The following is a 19,427-nucleotide window of genomic DNA, read 5'->3' as shown; positions in this document are numbered from 1 at the left end:
TTATTCGAATTAAAAACACGCAGGGCCGCACGTGGGATCGACAGACGATGTTGTGCCTGCTTACCGAATGCATCTCGCTACATTCCAGCCACCAAAACTTAACGCTAGCGCCATCATCTGTGTTGGTGATATGAACGTCTGGCGGAATCATTGGTAAGTATTAAAAAGTTTACCTACATGTGCTCGGTAATAGCATTTTCTTTGTTATCTACACATGTTATTTTGATTGTCATTTTAGTTATAACGTTTCCCCACGAGACTTTTAATTCACGTGTAAATCTTTGGAACGCGCAATCAGAGTCAACGGTCTTCGATGTCATCTCGTCGGTAGTGTGCTCGGGATTTGTGCGTTCGTGTAAACGCGCAAACGTTAGGTTTCTATTTGAATCATAGATATGAAATAGAAATTTCTAATCATACGAGGATAGCGTTGTTTTATATGTGCGATTTCGTTGAAACGACAAGTGAGCTCGAGTTGTCGCTTCCGAGAAAACTCGTAATCATTAGTAATTTTATTCGATTGTTGATTTAATCAAGCAGGATGAGTGAAATGACTGAATTGCCACCAGGAACAGCATCGCTGCTCGAGGAACTCAACAGTTTGTATTAATCTAGTGTTTATACGTATCGATGAGCTCGCACCGGTATTTTCCTATTATATTTTTTCTCATATGATCTTATACTTGTGTCTAATTATTTTTTTACTTTTTTTGCGTATATTTAAAAATATAAATCAGATTATCTAAATTATTGGACAAACTAAACATTGTCAAAATGTTCATTTAATAATTATTGCATAATAAAAAGATATTTCTATTATATATATATATATATATATATATTTCAGTCATAGTGTATTTGCTTTTTGTCTAGAAAAGCTAATGGTTCTATTGAGGGATGGCAGAACGCTGATTGGAGTTTTAAGAAGTGTCGATCAGTTTGCTAATATTGTACTTCAAGATACCATTGAACGAATTCACGTTAATAAAGAATACGGTGATATACCAAGAGGTATTTTTATAGTGAGAGGAGAAAACGTTGTGCTTTTAGGAGAAATAGTAAGCATTTCACAGACAAAGGATCATATTGTTCTTGATAATGGAAAACTATAATATAATATTTATATATGCTGTGCTTTGTACTAACGATTTATAATACTTTGATATATTGTGTTCACATATTGCTCAAACAAATGCTTTCTTGTAGGATTTAGAAAAGGAAAAGAATTCAGTGTTAAAGCAGGTATCGGTGGACGTCATTTTGGACGCTCAAAGGCACGAACAAGAATTAAAGCAGGATGAGAAACGTCACATGAACAAAATTAGTTTTAAACAGCGAGGTTTCTCCGCGAGTTGTATGCCGGATTTAAGTCACGATGACATGTATTGATAAAATGCTTGTTTTGTATCGACGCTAATTAACTTACGTTATATTCATATGACTGCTCTATATGATTTATAAGGCTGTATCGTTTTTCTGATGTAAGATATATCAGAGTTACAGAGGATTTATCTTTACTGACAATTTATCAGTTTTCTCTTATATTTACACAAAACTGAGGTGATATATCCTAGATATAAATCAAGTAGCACACGGTTTTATAACGTAATATATTAATTTTGAATAACCCTTGAAATATTTAATTTCAAACGAGAAACAAGAATAATTGTAAAATAAATGTATTATGACTTGTCATATTGTCAAATTTTATTTCTAAAGATATGACCAAACTTTGCGTATGCTGTGTCAAGTCGTTTAAAGGACGCAAGAACCACTAAACTTGGTATCAAAGTGTGTACTTATGTATTATGCAATTTTGAAGGTACAAAATAAATTAGAAAAATATATATATATTAGAAAAATACTTAATTGCATCTTCTCGCAGAGTGTATAACGTCTACATTCTCATCAAGACGAAGACATGGAAAAGAAATTTAATTCTTTGAAACGTCTTTCATTATATCCGTATAATAAAGTTTCAGTCTCTACAAGTGGAATATAAGCGATCGAACTAGTAGCGGAAAATCAAGAAAGTTTATACTTGCAACAAGACTGTCCAGGGCCATATCGATGTGCACTCTTAAATTAATGTGGCAGTTCTTTTCTTTTAAAGTATCGAAGATATAGAAACTTATTTAAACTCAACGCTACGTTAATGTTAACAACTAACGAATCTCGAACGAAATTAAAATGATGTCTCCTGGAAGCTGTCCTTCATCTCTGACGGGTTTAGAATCGATTCATTTTGCGGCTTCTGCTTGAGCTCCTCGTCTCTCGAGGCATTAATTGCGCTCTCTCTGGCGGATCTCTTAGAATCGTTTCGTTGCAGACTAGTCCCTCGTTTTCTCGAAGAGGAGGATTCCTCCGTTTTTTCGGTGGAATTATTCGCGCTATTCGTGCTGCCAGACGCTATGCCGGAAGTGTCAGACTCGGGTTGGTTACCGTCTAAACAGCATAGTAAGCTGTCGGACAGCGTATCGTCGTTCAAGATGTTCAAATCAGACTCCGATTGCTCGAAGTCTCCTGTTCGCGACGTGAAACTGAGATCAACGGGACTGGCTGTTAAAACGCTTCGCGACAACAAGTACTCCCTGAACGTGCTCGTTATCGACGCCGAACTTTGTTGCGTACAAGCGCAACAATTAGTGACGAACGAAGAGATACAGTTGTGTTTCTCGAGCGTGTTTAACTTATTGTTCTCTTTATTCTCAGCATCCTTTGCGTGAGGCAGTGCGTTTCCTGTACTGTTGTACGTCTGAGATTCTTCCAAGATGGAAGCGCAACTTATTGCACCGACCATGTCTAAATTGGACCCACAAAAGTTGTTCGGCGTGTTATGCTGATTGCAATCGTTGCCGGTGACGAGATTGCAAAGATTCGACGTTGAGACTATCATAACTGGCTTCCGGGAGCGTGGAGTCATCATCGTTTCCTGTTACAAATCGGGAATATTAATGATGGTCTTAACGAAGAAAGTTTTTTCGTATCTACGTATCGATAACATAATTGTACCCTTTCAGATTCATACCTGCATAGCTTTAGTCATTTTCGTCGCGCTCTGGGTGATCGGACTCATGCTTTTATCGTTGTTAGTAATAGGAGTTAGGATATAGTCATTAGTAGCCAAGCTTCGTCGCAGCAAGCTCGATGGCGTCGATGTATGAACGGAGTACACGTTTATAAATCTATTTTTTACTATCGGCGACTGCATATTGTGCGCACACGCGGCTTCGGCATGCGACTCGACGTTCGAGGCGGTCTCGGATGGTTTTACGTTCAACGTGTCTGAGGCCTTCGAGGAAGAGGTTTGTACGTTTGGCATCGCGACGAGTGCGAGCGTAGGCTCCGAGTTTTGCCGGACTAATTCGCTATCCTTCGTCAACGAATCATCACCGTCGATCGTATCGTGAGCGGAGTATACGTCGAGCGGCTCGCTGAGTTGCCGCATCAGTTTACCGGAATCGCACTGACTGTCGTTGCAAGCAGTCACCACGTCAACGTCTCGCAAACTTGCGTTCGAACTGAGTTCCATCGAACCTAAGCTCTGTTTCGCGTCACGTTGCAGACTGCGCTCGTCAAACTTCTCTCTCTTCGACTGTGTACGGAGTTTCCTCTTCACTGTACTACAGCTCGTCGGGGTCTCGTTCTTAAGGCTATCTACACTATTGCTCATGTGTTTGGTGCACAGGAGATCGTTATTGGAGATCGTATCACAGTTTTCCGTGCTAAGTTCGTCGTTTGACTTGCTGAGAAGCGCTCTCGTTGGGAGCAACGACTCCTCTAGTTTCTGTACATTGACATGCAAAGACAAATATTAGATGAAAGCGGTAAACGTGCTGTGTTGTTAAAGGCACATGACAAACACGTAACAGAAAATATCAGATAGGCAAGATAAAGACACAAAGAATCCCTACCGTTGACAATATATTCTCTTCGCTGTTCGATCTGGTGATGTTACATCCAATATTGATGTCGACAAACTTCTTGTGACCCAAGATCTTCTTTTGGAAGATGTGCTTCTTGATGGAATCGCCGAGACTTTTGGTTTTGCAATTTTTCACGTGCCGAGGTGTACCCTGACCGTTCTCCTTATTGAACTGTTTCACGAGTCGCCGTTTCTTGGCCGATTCCGGCATAGCCTGTATGTGCGCGTACAGCTGAGCCAGAGCTGCCTGTGTATCCTGCGTAGAGTTTGCCTTTGCCGTCAAGTTACGATCGACGAAACTGAATACAGTGTGGGCCGTACCGGTCGTATCCGGCACAGATTCGTTCAGCTGCAATTGCAAGTCTTTTATTGCACAGAGAAAACAAAGGACGGAATATATCTGGTATCTCACAAATTAAATTCGAGACTTACGTCGGTTTTCTTCGGACTCAACAATTTCCTTTCCTGCTCCACCCAGTACGCTCTTATATCCGTAGCCAATTTTGCTGGAATCTCAAATAATTCCGTGCCCTTCCTGATCATGAATGCAACCAGACACGATAGATTCTGGGAATTGATGTGCAGTGCTTCGGGTGAGAGTTTTCGTGGACACAGTAGGTGCGGCGTGAAGAGAGTGGCCAGCGTGTCGCTGTTCATTTTGTTACTGTGCTCGTAGCTCGCCGTTTTGTTCAGCAGGGTAAGAATGGCCTTCAGCAAGATTCTGTTAGGAGGTGGCAAAAGCAGGAGGAGCAGTTGCAAAGAACTCAATAATCTTGTGTCGTGCATCTTCGCATCCAAGCTGCATAACTCTGCAAATAATTTACACGACCATAGCGAATATGTCGTACAAGCATGCGTACATGCAGAATCTGTTTCCATGCTTCTGTTTATTATTACCAGCTATCTGGCAATGTGCTGGATAATGCAAATCCGTCAGGAGCGGTTCCGATAGCTCTGACAAGAATCCTTTCAACACAGAGGCACAATCATGCACACTAAATCGACCATCATCGAGATTTAGAGACACACCCTGGGACATGGCTGTCTTCAAGTCCTGCTGCCTCGTCAATTTTCCAGTACGTCGAAATATTCCTTCCTGTGTGATATCTGTGTCACATGAGAGAAAGGGAAAACTTGTTCAACTTTGTCACATTCTTCATCAATTGACAGTTTTACTTACTTTCTTCTATGGATAAATAATCTATCAACTGCGTTACGTGATTGATACCATCCTCAGTTAAGGTAACACCTTCTGCACCCTTCTCTAAACTACCTGAAGACTTGGACTTTTTGGCAAAGCTCAAAAGACCCCACTTTTTTAATCTCGCTTTTTCAATAGTACTGTCACTGCTAAAAAAAAAAGGATTAATCGAAATGTCAACATGCACATGTTTAATTACGTAGTTTGACGGTTTTGTAATTTATGTACGCTGTACGTTGGATGCGGCTAGGAAGTCGAACGTTATCGGTAAAACCGACAAAACGGTAAAATGGTAAGAACTTAGAGGCAAAATGTAAATTTTAAGCATCAAAATACGAATGTCAACGACGTAACATTCGTGCGAGAAGGACGGACGATCGAGATACCAATATCACCGACAAGAGATATTTTACTCACTCCTCCGTATTAAGATCCAATTCGAAGGACAGGTGCATTCTCACGAGCGTGTGAAATTGTTCCGAATTAACTTTCCGCATCCTAAACGCCAGTTTTCCGTCCACTCCATCGTTAAAATCTGCCATCGTTGAACAGAGTGGCGCGTACGGCAATTTAAACGCGGCTCCAGTAAACGGCATGAAATGTTTGTAATAAGAGATCAAACGTCATTCTTTAATGATGTTAGCGCACCAAGCGGAAGCGAGAGGCGAAACTAAAAACTCTTGATATCGATCCTAGTTATAAATATCTAGTTGATTTTCTGTATTGATACTTTTGACGACTGTTCTGATTGGTTAGATGAGCGTGCGACACGAAACAGAGTTGTACCGCCATCTGAACTTTTCACTTTAGTGACTTCTGCGATTTTTATGTTTGTTACTCTGAAAAATCAAAAATTATTTCTCTAATGTCCTCTAATCTAATCCATTTCTGTCTGGAGTTTTCTCATTAGAAGCGTACTCGTGCAGTTAAGTCTTCTGAATCTGAAGAATTGATAAGTTAATTAGCAATGGCTACGGACGATGTAATTAGCAGCGAACAGGTGATTTTTGTCACAGGAGGTTATGATCATACTATTAAGATATGGCAACCGCACACGGGTGTTTGTCAACGTACCTGTCAACATACGGATTCTGTATCCTTTGATGAGTTGCGAAATGATATCTCGTCTATCGTCCCATGATTTTCGTGAATAATATTTTGATGTTATAAAACTTTTCAATCATTAGTCAGTAAGAAACTTTCCACAACTTTTTCTGTAAGCTTTCTTAACAAGTTTCATAGCAAGTCAATGCATTGGACATTACACCAGATAAATATGTTGTTGCCGCTGCTGGATATCAGCATATACGAATGTATGATTTGGCCTCGAACAATCCTAATCCAGTCATCAATTATGAAGGAGTAACAAAGAATATTACGAGCCTAGGTTTTCAGGTGTAACATCAATATTACATACTATTGCAATATTCTTTTAATTTAAGATATACATTATCAAGTTTGAGCTAACTTAAATTAGAAATATTTTAGTTTCAAATTCTGTAATAATGTATATGTGCAATGTTTCTTATAAATAGGAAGAAGGAAAATGGATGTACACAGGGGGAGAAGATTGTTCGGCAAGAGTATGGGATCTGAGGTATCAATATAAATCACAGGAACAAGAATGCATGATCCATATTTTCTAATTAATAAATAATTTGATGACAGATCCAGCAGTTTCCAGTGTCAAAGGATATTTCAAGTGTCTGCCCCAGTAAATTCCGTTTGTTTACATCCCAATCAAGCTGAACTAATTGTTGGAGATCAAAGTGGGGTTATACATCTCTGGGATCTTCGTTCCGACCACAACGAGCAGCTAGTATGTCGTCCATATTCTTACGTTTAAAAATGTTAACTATTCTCAAAACTTTTAAATAATAATACAAAATTCATCAGCAATAGGAAAAAAGAATTGATAAAGATTAGACAAGATTCGTGAGCAATAACAATTTGCTACTTGTAAATGCTTTTGTCGCAGATCCCTGAAGCTGAATCATCCATTCAGGATATTTCAGTAGATCAAGATGGTACTTACATGGCAGCTGTGAATAACAAAGGACATTGCTACATTTGGACACTTACAGGTGGCACAGGAGACGAGCCAACAAGACTCAATCCTCGTCACAAACTTTTAGCTCATAAGCGTTATGCTCTTCGCTGCAAATTTAGTCCTGATTCTACGTGAGTGCATGTCAATTTTATTTTTTATTTTAGGAGTTTCTTCATCATTTGTATTTTGATTTGTATTTTGTACGTGCAACTCCATTTCAGTTTGCTGAAATACACTAGTAAATGATAAAACTACATCTTTAACATTTTTTCCAAGCAAGATTTACGTTCAAATTAATTTGTTAAGGCTGCTGGTAACGACTTCAGCGGATCAGACCGCTCGAGTGTGGAGAACAACCGACTTTTCTGAAATACAAGTTCTTCAACATGATGCTAAACGCTGGGTCTGGGATGCAGCATTCAGCGCAGACTCTCAGTATATATTTACTGGTAAGTACCGCGTATTTTTAGCATCCCTCAATCAATTTTCCGGTTTATAATTCGTTAAACATTTTGTTATTTTACTTTATTTGACATTCACAGCTTCTTCGGATGGAGTTGCGCGTTTATGGAATGCTTCCACAGGATTAATCGAACGAGAATATCAAGGACACCAGAAAGCCATCACAGCCATCGCTTTCCGCGACGAAATAATTCCCATCAGCTAAACATAAAGTGGATGGTGCAATATCTTTTCTGTTTTTGTATAAAATTAGGAATTTATACAAGAAATTAATTGTTTTATATAAATGACTGAGTAATGTTCATTTTTTAGTGTTATTTTTTAATATATTATCTGCATTTTTCTGTTTTTCCTTCGATGATTTTTTTCTTTCAATTCAATTTTTCAATTGAATTTACGGATAATTTTGTTGCTGAATTAGATGTAATAAAATTTATTCAGATAATGCATTAGTGAAATGTACTATTTAATATCACACATATTGAAGAAAACAAATAGAAGAATAGAAAAATATATTTAAAAGAGAAAAAAAATGGGAAAGATAATTGTAGAAATATTTATAAGATTTTTCCAAACATGTACAAAAATGTTTTACAAATGTATATAAAGCTCAATGTGATAATAATTTAATAATTAAACTGGTTTAGATATTAAAATATTAACTGCAGAGTGTTTGTACTTTATATAGATGTAATGGTTCTTATTTTACCCTCTTTTATTTGGTTTATTAAATTTGCAGTCTTAAAATAGGTTTACACTTATTAAAGCATATATCACAAAGCAGCATACAACTACGTAGGTATGATAAACTTTTAAGTATACGAATGAACAAAATACTGGAATAGCGATTTTAGTTAACAAGAAACGAATATAATCCATAACAATGTGAAACCGTTCATCTTTGCTGATGCAAACTAAAGAATGCATAATAAATATCTTTATGGCTCTCTCTTGACGGTTTTATGTTTCATTTTCTACATAATAATCTTGCCAAGTTTTCGAAGATAAGTCTAAAGCCTTGTGTCCACGATGCTAGAAATCGGTCCGAGAAATATGTAGCCAATCAACTTGCAGCTTTTCAGTAAAAGTGCAAGTTGATTGGCTACACATTTCTCGGATCATTTCTAGCATCGTGGACACAAGGCCTAAAACAATTTTCACTTTAACATTTGTTTCACTAATTCAACTCGAGGATGCACGATTTACAAGGAAAAAACGCGGCTCACTTTATGATATTTATTATACTGTTACTAATTATGTGAATACAAATACATAAGATGATCTTATGCACGATTAAGTACTGTATCATATTCTGAATATAACTATTTTGATATAATAAATTTCACAAAGTGATGTTCTAATCGCATTTTAATCGTGACTTTAATCGTACTTGCATTGTTCGTATAAATAAGATAGTGAATTTGATCTGAATCATTAATGGATGCGATCTTTAAAAATCATAGTTATAACTGAATAAAACTATAGTAAATTAATAAAAACAACATCATCACTTAGAATTTACATATCACTCACAATCGAGACTCATTTCATCGTTTCTACTTATGATAGTTTTGACATATTAAACTGTTTCCTACAACATGTTTTCTTTTACATGAGATGTTTAATATATCTCTTGTCTTTCACATTTTTTTTCCTTCCATTCACTGAGAATAATCCATGCAGAATTTACAACTAAGATATTCCTCGGATCAGATGAATTTCAGATTGTTATGCATACTGAATTTAAAGTAGTGTAAAGCATGTCCAACAATTTTATCAATGCACGTATTCTCAAATAACTGGGTCGCAATAATTGGAATATTCCTATATTAGTTTTGGCCTGCTGAGTACACGATGACGAGTATGGATATAATATTACATCGAGGTCACAGCAGGAGTGTACTGGGCCTCATAGATGAGGTAGTCTGTCCACTTCACTCATCTCTGTAAACGTTTCGTCGTCCATTGTGTAGCTTAACATAAATTTCAAAGACACGGGTCCCTAAAATTATTAATTTTCCATGAGAAGATGTGTTAATATTGTAACGTTTAGTTAATTATTTATTTAAATTGTATCATTTCACAAATGAAAGAGATCACTATCATGTGTGTTACCTTGAGAGGATTGGCAATCAGCATAATTTGCGTGATTGCAGATGGTGGGAGAAACGGATTATGTGCTGGTAACTTTGTTCCAGACGGTGCCTGCAATCTGCACTTGCAATTCTGTTCGTGCATACATTCAAAAATGTTAAAAGTTATAAAAATGTTTATTTAATTCTATACGTACTTCAGTTTTACGATTTATAAATCTCTGACTTTTAAGATCTCTCGCGTTTAAGATATCGTCATTTCTTTAATTTTTGCATTTTTGAACATTAAGCTTATCTTTGATCTTTAAAATTTTTTATCTCCGAATTTCTATGTAGAATATATCTAAAGCAAATTTTAGGTCATTAGGCACTTGCCTTGGGTACAACTGCTTGAAATAAATAATTACTAAGTGGTTTTGCGTTTTTGCTCATTGTAGTGATTACTACTACGGATACATCCGGCCTAGGGCTATCCTGAGCAAAATGGAGCACCACAGTGATACCATTTCTTTCCTCGATTACTGTTAGAGGTGGATTTATGCCTACAAAGTGATTGGCATTAGATTCTTAAAATAAAACGTAGGAGAAAAATGCAGGAAACTATAATATGTATATGTAACATAATAACCTGGTTTAATATCTTCGAGTTTAATGGTGATATCGGTCAGTGGTTTGATTTCAGGCTCAACATCTGCTATCTTCGATGCATTATTATGTGACTGCATCACTTCCTGCTGCTGTATTCTTGTGTCTGTAGTTTCTGAATTAATACTTTTGTTGCAAACCAGCAAATTGGCGACTGTATTCATTTTCAATGAATTCGAGGATGACGAGGTGTCAGAATTACTATTTGTTTCACATTTTTTTGCATCTGACTGTTCTGTGTTGGCGATGTGTTGTGCTATGTTATTACTATCATGCGACCACTTTTGTTTCCAAGCAGAATCACCGGTGCCTTGAGTTTTTGTCATACTATTATTTGCTTTGCTGCAAATTATAAAATGTTTAATTAATTAATCTAGGAATCATTTCGATAAAATATCGGAATTTCTCAATTTAGAATCTATAAATAGATTTACCCTTGTGATGATGCAGTCGACATCGTGCCTGATAAGCTTTGTTTAAGTAAAGTTTCTCCCAATTCGTTTAGTTCTTCCAGCGCCTTTGCTTTACTATCTATCTTTTCTTCGCCAACATTGGTAATTTCGTCTACAATTAAATATTGCTATTTAAAAAAGTAATAATATAAATTATATAACAAATAATTCAATAAAATACGATAATCAAATGTGAAGTGATTGATATTACGTAGGTTTAAGAGGCCTGCGTCAAATTTTGATCATGATTCGTGCTTACTTTTCTTATTCACGGGCGAGATATTAATTGGTTGCATAATAGTGTTCGGCATCAAGAGACTCGTGTCCGACTTGACTGGCTTCTCGAGTACACTGAAGATGTCTCCTAGTACATCCATATCGGAGCGATGGTCAGTCGATGTTGTGCTCTGCGTCGTGTTTAACGTATTATCAAAGGGCACACTGTCAGGGGACGACAGATCCAATAAGGACGGGCCATTGTTACATGTTTTCGAGGATTCAGTTGCAGGAGACTTGGGAGACTGTCCAAGGACAATAATGGACGTGTACTTATCGACGACTTGGTTTAATTCGTCGCTCGCAGCCAACACATCACCTAAAATGCAGTTAAACATTAAAAAGTTTAGTGAATTTTTTTATACTATATTTTTCTAGAGAGCAATTGTGAAAAAATCTGCAAGTAAATCAGTGATGAACGAAAAGTGATAAGATACCGAGCATTTCAACATTGCCCTGAGTCTCGCTGGCGAGTCTCAATAAAAGAGGTTTTAGTCGCTCGCAGGCTTGATGTATCTCCTTCATCAATTCGAGATCCTCTGCACTAGTTTCAGTCTGATTGTATGAATCTAGCATTTCTGATAGTAGCTTCACGTTGTTGTGCACCGATTCCAATTCCATATTTCTTCGCGAACTCAATTGCAGTCTTTCTTCATCCTATAGAGGTACACAATTGATAATCAGAGACTTTAAGAAACAAAGATTTATAAAAAACGTTAGCAGCAAAAATCTAAATTTCGAGATATCCGAGCTTCAATTTAAAAATTATATTACAAATATTTTTCTTTTAAGTTAGATACACTTACCTCCTTCACCATAACTTTGATCAGTCGATTTGCAGTTTGCAGATCATAAGGATCTTTGCTATGAAGTAACTTGCGCAAATGCCTTGACATTTCTTCATTTTCGAATATATTATTCTTGATCGTGGATGACTTTTGACTCTCCTCATTGGTAGCCATTATGAATGCTGCATCTTCCTGTAAAAATATTTCTATTAAATTTACTAAATCATTTTAATATCGTATATATAATGATAAAAGTTACACAAATAAATATAATCACATTAGAAAAAGAGAAATATTTATAAATTCCATTATTAGATCATATATAAATGTAACAAATGACAACCTCAATGACTCCTTGCTTCTTCAGCATTTCGTAGGCCTCCTTAATTTTTGTTTCGCGAGGATATTCTCTAATCCATGCATAAAGAAGTTGGAGGACTTTTTGTCGTACACTAGCTGTTGTGCGACCACCTAAATATTTAGGCGAGACTAGTTTTATCATCTCATTCAGGAAGCGGAATTTACCAATTTCAGCGTGAAATAATGGACCACATCTCTTCATACAAGTATCTAATAGCTAAGGAAGTAATATGATCTGTTTATTCACAAAACTCATTTTTCCAGAATTGTGTTTGAAAAAGATAAAAATTGAAAGATATTCTAAGACAATACCGAAAGAGCCTGTAGCGCTTCCGATTCGTTAAGCGATTGGATGTGCGTCGCCAGCAACTTGGTACCTATCTGTACACCTTCAGATTCTTTGGTGAGCATCACACAGAATGCTTCAATAGCTGCTACATCTGGCTTCTGATTTTGTGGATTTGTAGCTCTCTCTACAGAAAATGAGTTACAATGGCGATCATGTCTAATAAATATATCTAGACTGTCGCACATTTAAATGCAAGCAACGTAAAACAATTTTGCAGTTTATATTGTGCTTACGTATGAGAGCTTCTAAACTAGTAGTCACCACATCCATGCTTAACCGCGATTATTTATTGCTGCATGTAACTCCTGTCGAGACTTACAGCGGCTAGAGCAGATTCCGCAGCATTTTATGTAAAAATTACACGTTTCTGCAAAATTATGTTGAATTATTATCACCTGTTAGATGAAACGTCAATGTCACAAATTGTTCTCACATTATACTGGCATCAATAAATCTCGGCAATTAACGCACAAGTTACTTGCTTAGTGGTAAGCCACAATTAATACGAAACATCGGACTCTGCTGCCGTATTGTATTTAATTTATTATTTACTTGACGTACGAGGCTTTTCAGCATAGAACAGCTGTTCCTGCCACAAGAGCCATCTTGCTCTGTATCGCTCTGAATTGATATCGATAGTCTTACATTTCATGCAATGATAAGAAGCAGTCGTGATGAGGAGCGCTACCAATCATTGTACAGCGATAACAGAAATTTATGAAAATGGTATTTTATGATCTGGTAGGTAACTTTGGCAATTTGGTCTAGTTGTATGTGTTATTTCGATTAATTTGAGGGAATTTTTGAAGAATCCTTGAGAATTTTGAGAGAAAAAGAGAATCTCATTTGTCCAAATGATCAGGCACGACTAATCACAGTACTCATCGCGCTAGGGACATTGCAGTTCATCAAAGCACGGAGTGCTGTGATTGGTGGTTTCCATACGTGATTGTGACATTTCTTTGAAAACGTTAGCAGATTGATTGTATTTTGCACCACACTGTACATACAGCCACATTTCAATATAATAATAATAAAAGAAATAATAATAAAGTATTACAAGTTACAAACGTGAAAATTGTAGGAAGCAAGGAAATATCCACGAGAAACAACGAAAAATATATAGGTAAAAAATATTTTGTAGGTTAGTGATCATAACCTTTCCGGTGCACGTGCTGTTACAAAAGTCATAATTTCGTTTTATGTACAAATGCAGATTTCATTCCAGAGACAGAGATGGTTGATATCATAAATACTGCAAAAACCAAGAAACACAAAGTTTCTAAAAAGACTAAGAAATCGTGGAGAAAACATGTGGACATTAACGATGTAGACGCATTTCTTGATAACAAGAGATTGGAGGAGCGATTGGGCGCTCCTTTCTCTGAGAGACCAGATTCTGAGTTGTTTACCATTGACAAGAATGCCAGTGCGACTAAGCCTGTGAAAAGTGCCAAACGCGAGGCCAGACTAGCTTTGAAAAGCAAAGAGCCAAGATGCTTTGCTTCTTTAAAACCACATACAAAAGTTCCCGATCCAATCTCCAAAAGAAACCGAGTAAGAACCAAGGAGGAACGTATGAGCTCCGTATTACGGCAACGCGAAGCGGAGAGAAAAATGAAGGGTATTCTTAAATTGAAAGAGAAAGTAGTTTTGAAAAATAGAGCGCTTGCAAAAGCCGCTGCAGCTAAACGTCCTAAGAGAGGAGAGATTACAGGTGATGCATGGCAAGTCACGAAGAATGACTTATTGCCAGAAAAAGTCACTGATTGGATGTCCTCTGATAGTCTTCGGCATACGATAAAACATTTAGGAGTTAATAAAAGAAAAGTACCCTCATCTTTGGGTAAAAAGCCATCCATTTTACCAGCAGTGGAAGCGCCGCATCCAGGTACATCTTATAACCCATCATATACTGATCACCAAGAGTTGTTGCATGAAATAGCTCAAAAAGAATTGGAGCTTATCAAGCAGGAGAAGCATTTGGACAGAGTCACAACTCAAATGTTTAAAAAGGTACGTCATTAAATTAATTAAACTAATTAGTTATATATTAATTTCTAGATTATTTCAGAATAAATTTTCTAATTTATTTGTATGCACAATAATCTCATTAATAAATCTTTTACTAGCTAAAACTTTTATTTTTATTCTTTATGATTTGTGGATGTTTCTTATAAAATATTTTATTAAATTATTATTTGTCAGATTCCGTTAAACAAACGAGATGAATATATGATGAAAGAAATGTCGGAAGGTTTACCAAATATAAATAAAACCACAGTAAATTCAAAATCTGCTCAAGAGGACCAAGAAGAAGAAGAAGAAGATTCATCTGTAGTAGGAAATGATAAAACTGTAAAGAACATCAAGAAGACACTTGTGCAAAGAAGAAAACAACGAGAACAGAAGCAAGAGGCTAACGAGCGTGCATTGATGAAATGTGAGAAGAAAAAACTTTCCGATGTTTATAAATTGAACATTTTACAGAAGCAAATAGAGGCCAAAGAGAAGAAAGAAGAACTCTTACGACAGAAACGAATGAAGAAATGTGAAAGAGAATCTACTATGCCAAGAACCCTTGGTAGGATAAAATTTGAGCCCATGGATTCTGATTTTCAGCTTATGGAAGAGTTAACTGGTAATTTGAGAAACTGTAAACCCAGCATGAATTTACTGAAAGATCGCTACAAATCGCTTCAACAAAGAAACATTGTCGCACCGACCGTCATCAAATTGTAAGTAGAATAAAATAAATATGTAAAAATATATAAATAATAATAATATATACGTGAGAAGTATTTATTAATTGCTGAATTTATACAGTGATTAACAAACTACTTTTATATAAACTTTGTTTAATATGCTAATTGCTAATTTATCTTTATGTGATTTAGGAAACGGGAAAAGGCAAAGATGAAAAAATTCGTGAAACCAGATCATAAAATAGATCTGGACATTGTCAAGAGACAAGGCAAGAAAAACAGGATGTCAAAGACAAGAAAGACTTAATGCTGTTTCCTATTCTAAGATTTTTATATTTCGTTCAAAATCGTATATATGTAATTCATATATTATCGTTGAAAGATATATCAAGGTAAATTAATTTTCTGTACAATTGATCAAAACAGAGTTGAGCTAATTTATTTCTTACATTTCTTTTATTTCAATCATTTTATTTCAGTTTCATTAATACTGATCTTTTTTTACTTGTCATTATTTTTCAGTTTTAAGTTCATTAGCATATATTTAATATCATAGAGCATCTGCAAATGCGTTTGTATTTGATCAGATATCCATTGTTTTCGATTTTTAGCAATGGTAAGTTTTTCTTTTTCGCAATAAAGTAAAATTTCCATGTATTTCACGTTAGTGTCACACTTTCGCGCCTCGATGGTAGCCTTATCTTTGTTTACTACGTATTGTTCTTCCGTTAGATGAACAGGTTTGTCCAATTTGGATACATCGATACTCACCTTACTGCGAATTTCATGCAACATTGCAATCGCAAATTTCTCCAGTTTGGTAGTCACTGCTGATTTCTTCGCGTTTAACTGCGCATTCTTGATTTTTCTTTTATATTCTTTTATTGCTTTTCTATGAAATAAAAAATATTGTCAGTTTGTACAAAAAAATATTTCATATGTGTATTACACATATAATTAATGAATTTATATAAATGTACATTTGTGTACTCATAAATGCATAAACGTTTTTTAAGTTTTAAAGACAAACTTTAAATATTGTAAAAATTCACAGATTTGTGCAAATATATTTAAATAAATTAATAACTCACTTGCGTAAATCACAATCTTGTTTTTTAAGAGTCGCGCTTTCCGTAAATTTTAACAAGTTATTACTTATAGCTATATTTTTTGATAATAATCTGGATATGGTATACGGCATGTGTTGAGCTACTTCAATTTGAAATACACCAGCCAGATGCAAGAGGCGATTATATAAATCTTCTTTGAGTCTAGATATCCAAAAATAATAATATTAATGTTTTCCCAACAATATGAAACAGAAGTCATATCTGCTATACTTTTCTCTATCAATCTTGAACTTGCGTTCAATGCAGCCCAAGTTTTCTTTCACTTGTTCTCTTTCATGGATTAGCATTTGATTTTGCATGTCCAATTTTTTTCTCAGTGTATCTTGCATTAATTTGTAATCTTCCAAAATGTTAGTTTTAGCACCTTAACACATGTTACAAAAAATCTAAAGTAATCTGACACATTTAAAATACAATTAAATAATATCTTACATTTAGTCTGTGGCACAATTCGAATTGTAAAAAGATTTCTAATGTTTTGTATAAATCAATTATGCAATAAAAAAGTTTTATAGATTGCATAATTAACGCCAATTTAATGTAACAATCGTACAAAAATATAAAAACACAGTTACTTAAAAGCTTAATCTGCGAAATAAGTATGAGCCTTGTGTTTCTATATTTATCATTAATATTTGTGACTTTTGCAGTGTGAGCAATCCTATCATCGATTCTTGATTTTTCAACTGTCATCAATTGCTTTTTATATTCGTCTATTCTGGCTGCTTGAGAAGCTACTTGTGTGTTTAAATTGAATATTTCTTGTACCCTCTCTTCTTCCAAAGTTTTGATAGAATAATTCGTATCTTCTAAATTATCCTTCAATTCTTTATTTCGTTCTTCTAATCTGTTTGAAAGATTAGTATTGTTATTATATAGAGTATCTTAAATTTTTAGTTTAGTATTAAAGAATCAAAATATTTTAGCTAAAAAATGTCTTTAATAAATACCTCTGAATTCTTTTATTTATTTCTGCAATTTTTAAGTTGTAAGAACATTTTTGCGTGTTAATGATGACATCTTTCAATTTGGTTTCGTCAAAATTGCGTGGTTGAAGACGTGGCGGTAAACTGACATTGCCTCGATCTTTTCCGTACAAATCCATATTTGTCGTCGCTAGGTAATGGTTGTAATCATTGAGCTAAAGTAATGATTATCGAGTTTTGTTAAAATATTTTGTAGTTTCAAATAATGTTTTTCTGTTACGTAACAAATTTGTTTTGCAATAGATGAGACATTAGGCAATAATCGTATAGGTTTAAATTTGTTAGTAACACTTTTTACAATTATTGCAATTTATATATCATAAATGTAGAGCGCCTGCAGAATGGCAACCTGCTTCTGACGTTGGTAAGCAGGTTATCACTCTATATAGGCTTCAACAAGTGACGTTTGGCGAAAGACAACTTCGAAATTAATTTCAAAAATTTCCGCCACAAGCTCCACTGTTTTCAAAAAAATGAGATAGTAGTAAAATTCAATGGTAAGTTGGACGCGACTTTTATTTTGTAGTATGGTGTAGGATAAGAATCTCTTATTTAACCATGAAATAAAAAAAGAAAAAAGAATTTTAGAAATATTATCAAATTTTTAGTTATATGTATGTATATAGTTGTAGAGAATTAAAAATATTATCAGAGCTAATACTATATCATGTCAATACACTTTTCTGAGATGTTTGTCCTATTACAATATACAAATAAAGATCGATTAACTAGCTTTAGAAATGGTATCATTGCATATTATTAAAATTTTGACATTTAAATATCAAAATTTATCAAATTTTACTCGCATTCATAAAATAATCTCGTACAATAGAATATGTAGCCAGACTGCATTGCCGATAGTTTTTACAAGCGAAGAGAAGCGTAGCGTTCGCGGATTCTGTCAGTGGACACCAGGCGGAGTCTGATACTAAACTGTCAAAATTCGAACATTGAGTGAGTGAAGAAAAACAAGTTCAGTAAGAAGGAGTAAGTCATGTGTATTATTTATTGAATTCTGTAAAATATATGTTGACTAAACGTATGTTAGTGAACAGTGTCTTTCGTTCACAGTTTGAATGAATGAAGAGATGGCTATATACGATACTATATCTGAATACATGAAGACGCAGAACAGACCTTACAGCGTGAACGACCTAGTCACAAGTTTACATACATACAAATATAGCAAACCTGAGGTTCAACAAGTTATGAACCAACTTGTGACAGATGGGAAATTGTTTGTAAAGGTAACATATGTGCAAAGATGCAACGATTTTCAAAAAGATCACTTATTCTCGTCTTATCCTTAGGTCTATGGCAACCAGAAGATATATTGCGCTGTTCAACATTTGACATGTAACACTGACGAATTGGTGAGGATCGACAAAGAACTACAGACGCATGCCTATGATATTGAGAGAAAATATCAAGAAGTCATAAATCGCATTAAAGAACAGGAGGCTCTTTTAATCTGTTTGAAGTCAAGCCTCTCATTGAAGCAGGCAAAGGAAGAAGAGGTTGTTTTACTAGATAGCGTAATAAAGTTGAAGCATGAGCTAGATGAACAAAATATGACAAAAAATCGTATTGAAGATTTACGTCAATCAAAACGAAAGGCCCAAGAGCAGGTGGATGAGTACTCGCGTGAATATTTCAAAAGGAAAAGAATATGCACTGAGATAATAGATACCATTTTGGAAAACTATCCTGGTACCAAGGACCAGTTATATGACGAAGCAGGTATAGAGTCAATGAGTATATAGTAAATCACAAATAAATTTGTTTCTTCAAATTAATATATTATTTATTAGCATATTTAATATATTAATATATTCTTTATATAAAATTAGATGTTTATTTTGACCCTCTCCTCTTAAATTTAGAAAATTTACAATGAATAACAATGATAGTTTTCTTTAAGCAATAGTTTAGGCATTTAATTTAGTCCCATTGTGTAATGGTTAACATTTAATTTACACATTAAGTGTACATTCTCGTTTATAAA

General features: G+C 35.1%; 6 protein-coding genes across 21 annotated transcripts; 4 read left to right on the top strand and 2 right to left on the bottom strand.

Moving 5' to 3' along the window:
- The first annotated feature begins 269 nt into the window (after positions 1-269).
- On the top strand, positions 270-1,844 carry LOC105280287 (U6 snRNA-associated Sm-like protein LSm1). 3 transcript variants are annotated; one of them, XM_011340707.3, is made up of 3 exons: positions 270-644; positions 874-1,058; positions 1,207-1,844. In XM_011340707.3, exons 2-3 carry the CDS (start codon positions 882-884, stop codon positions 1,387-1,389), a joined length of 360 nt encoding a protein of 119 aa, XP_011339009.1. In that variant the 5' UTR covers positions 270-644; positions 874-881; the 3' UTR covers positions 1,390-1,844. The 3 variants fall into 3 exon arrangements, with proteins under 3 accessions (XP_011339009.1, XP_011339008.1, XP_026831026.1); XM_011340706.3 differs by having other exon boundaries at positions 271-599; XM_026975225.1 differs by having other exon boundaries at positions 616-644; positions 848-1,058.
- A 108-nt stretch (positions 1,845-1,952) lies between these two features.
- On the bottom strand, positions 1,953-5,844 carry LOC105280288. 4 transcript variants are annotated; one of them, XM_011340708.3, is made up of 7 exons: positions 5,544-5,844; positions 5,106-5,275; positions 4,823-5,032; positions 4,358-4,734; positions 3,915-4,274; positions 3,029-3,787; positions 1,953-2,932 (listed from the first exon to the last, which is right to left on the bottom strand). In XM_011340708.3, the coding sequence occupies exons 1-7, from the start codon at positions 5,720-5,722 to the stop codon at positions 2,186-2,188; spliced, it is 2,802 nt and encodes a 933-aa protein (XP_011339010.1). In that variant the 5' UTR covers positions 5,723-5,844; the 3' UTR covers positions 1,953-2,185. The 4 variants fall into 4 exon arrangements, with proteins under 4 accessions (XP_011339010.1, XP_011339012.1, XP_011339013.1 ...); XM_011340710.3 differs by having other exon boundaries at positions 4,955-5,032; XM_011340711.3 differs by having other exon boundaries at positions 4,358-4,431; positions 4,955-5,032.
- A 115-nt stretch (positions 5,845-5,959) lies between these two features.
- On the top strand, positions 5,960-8,163 carry LOC105280289 (target of rapamycin complex subunit lst8). Its single transcript, XM_011340712.3, has 7 exons — positions 5,960-6,219; positions 6,369-6,521; positions 6,662-6,723; positions 6,795-6,945; positions 7,105-7,307; positions 7,483-7,625; positions 7,719-8,163. The coding sequence occupies exons 1-7, from the start codon at positions 6,094-6,096 to the stop codon at positions 7,841-7,843; spliced, it is 963 nt and encodes a 320-aa protein (XP_011339014.1). The 5' UTR covers positions 5,960-6,093; the 3' UTR covers positions 7,844-8,163.
- Positions 8,164-8,863: 700 nt separating this feature from the next.
- LOC105280286 (ADP-ribosylation factor-binding protein GGA1) lies at positions 8,864-13,298 on the bottom strand. 7 transcript variants are annotated; one of them, XM_011340705.3, is made up of 12 exons: positions 13,163-13,298; positions 12,835-12,968; positions 12,565-12,725; positions 12,236-12,469; positions 11,911-12,084; positions 11,542-11,761; positions 11,088-11,423; positions 10,811-10,940; positions 10,360-10,718; positions 10,107-10,273; positions 9,754-9,864; positions 8,864-9,640 (listed from the first exon to the last, which is right to left on the bottom strand). In XM_011340705.3, exons 2-12 carry the CDS (start codon positions 12,869-12,871, stop codon positions 9,548-9,550), a joined length of 2,022 nt encoding a protein of 673 aa, XP_011339007.1. In that variant the 5' UTR covers positions 12,872-12,968; positions 13,163-13,298; the 3' UTR covers positions 8,864-9,547. The 7 variants fall into 7 exon arrangements, with proteins under 7 accessions (XP_011339007.1, XP_011339001.1, XP_011339003.1 ...); XM_011340699.3 differs by having other exon boundaries at positions 13,035-13,229; XM_011340701.3 differs by having other exon boundaries at positions 13,068-13,229.
- Positions 13,299-13,538: 240 nt separating this feature from the next.
- Positions 13,539-17,994, top strand: LOC105280285 (ribosome biogenesis protein NOP53). 5 transcript variants are annotated; one of them, XR_894111.3, is made up of 5 exons: positions 13,539-13,727; positions 13,818-14,617; positions 14,810-15,339; positions 15,499-15,698; positions 17,752-17,994. XR_894111.3 is itself a non-coding variant. In XM_011340695.3 (4 exons), exons 2-4 carry the CDS (start codon positions 13,838-13,840, stop codon positions 15,611-15,613), a joined length of 1,425 nt encoding a protein of 474 aa, XP_011338997.2. In that variant the 5' UTR covers positions 13,539-13,727; positions 13,818-13,837; the 3' UTR covers positions 15,614-15,960. The 5 variants fall into 5 exon arrangements, 1 of the variants encoding a protein (XP_011338997.2); XR_003407488.1 differs by having other exon boundaries at positions 13,830-14,617; positions 17,752-17,875; XR_003407487.1 differs by having other exon boundaries at positions 13,539-13,745; positions 13,830-14,617; positions 17,752-17,875.
- Positions 17,995-18,266: 272 nt separating this feature from the next.
- LOC105280284 (homologous-pairing protein 2 homolog) lies at positions 18,267-19,265 on the top strand. The gene is made up of 3 exons (XM_011340693.2): positions 18,267-18,409; positions 18,494-18,669; positions 18,733-19,265. Exons 2-3 carry the CDS (start codon positions 18,499-18,501, stop codon positions 19,183-19,185), a joined length of 624 nt encoding a protein of 207 aa, XP_011338995.1. The 5' UTR covers positions 18,267-18,409; positions 18,494-18,498; the 3' UTR covers positions 19,186-19,265.
- Positions 19,266-19,427: the final 162 nt, after the last annotated feature.

This window comes from Ooceraea biroi, chromosome 1 (assembly GCF_003672135.1).
Source record: "Ooceraea biroi isolate clonal line C1 chromosome 1, Obir_v5.4, whole genome shotgun sequence".
Classification (NCBI taxonomy): domain Eukaryota; kingdom Metazoa; phylum Arthropoda; class Insecta; order Hymenoptera; family Formicidae; genus Ooceraea; species Ooceraea biroi.
The sequence above is the reverse complement of the archived record's forward strand: the minus strand, read 5'-3'. Positions and strand labels throughout refer to the sequence as shown.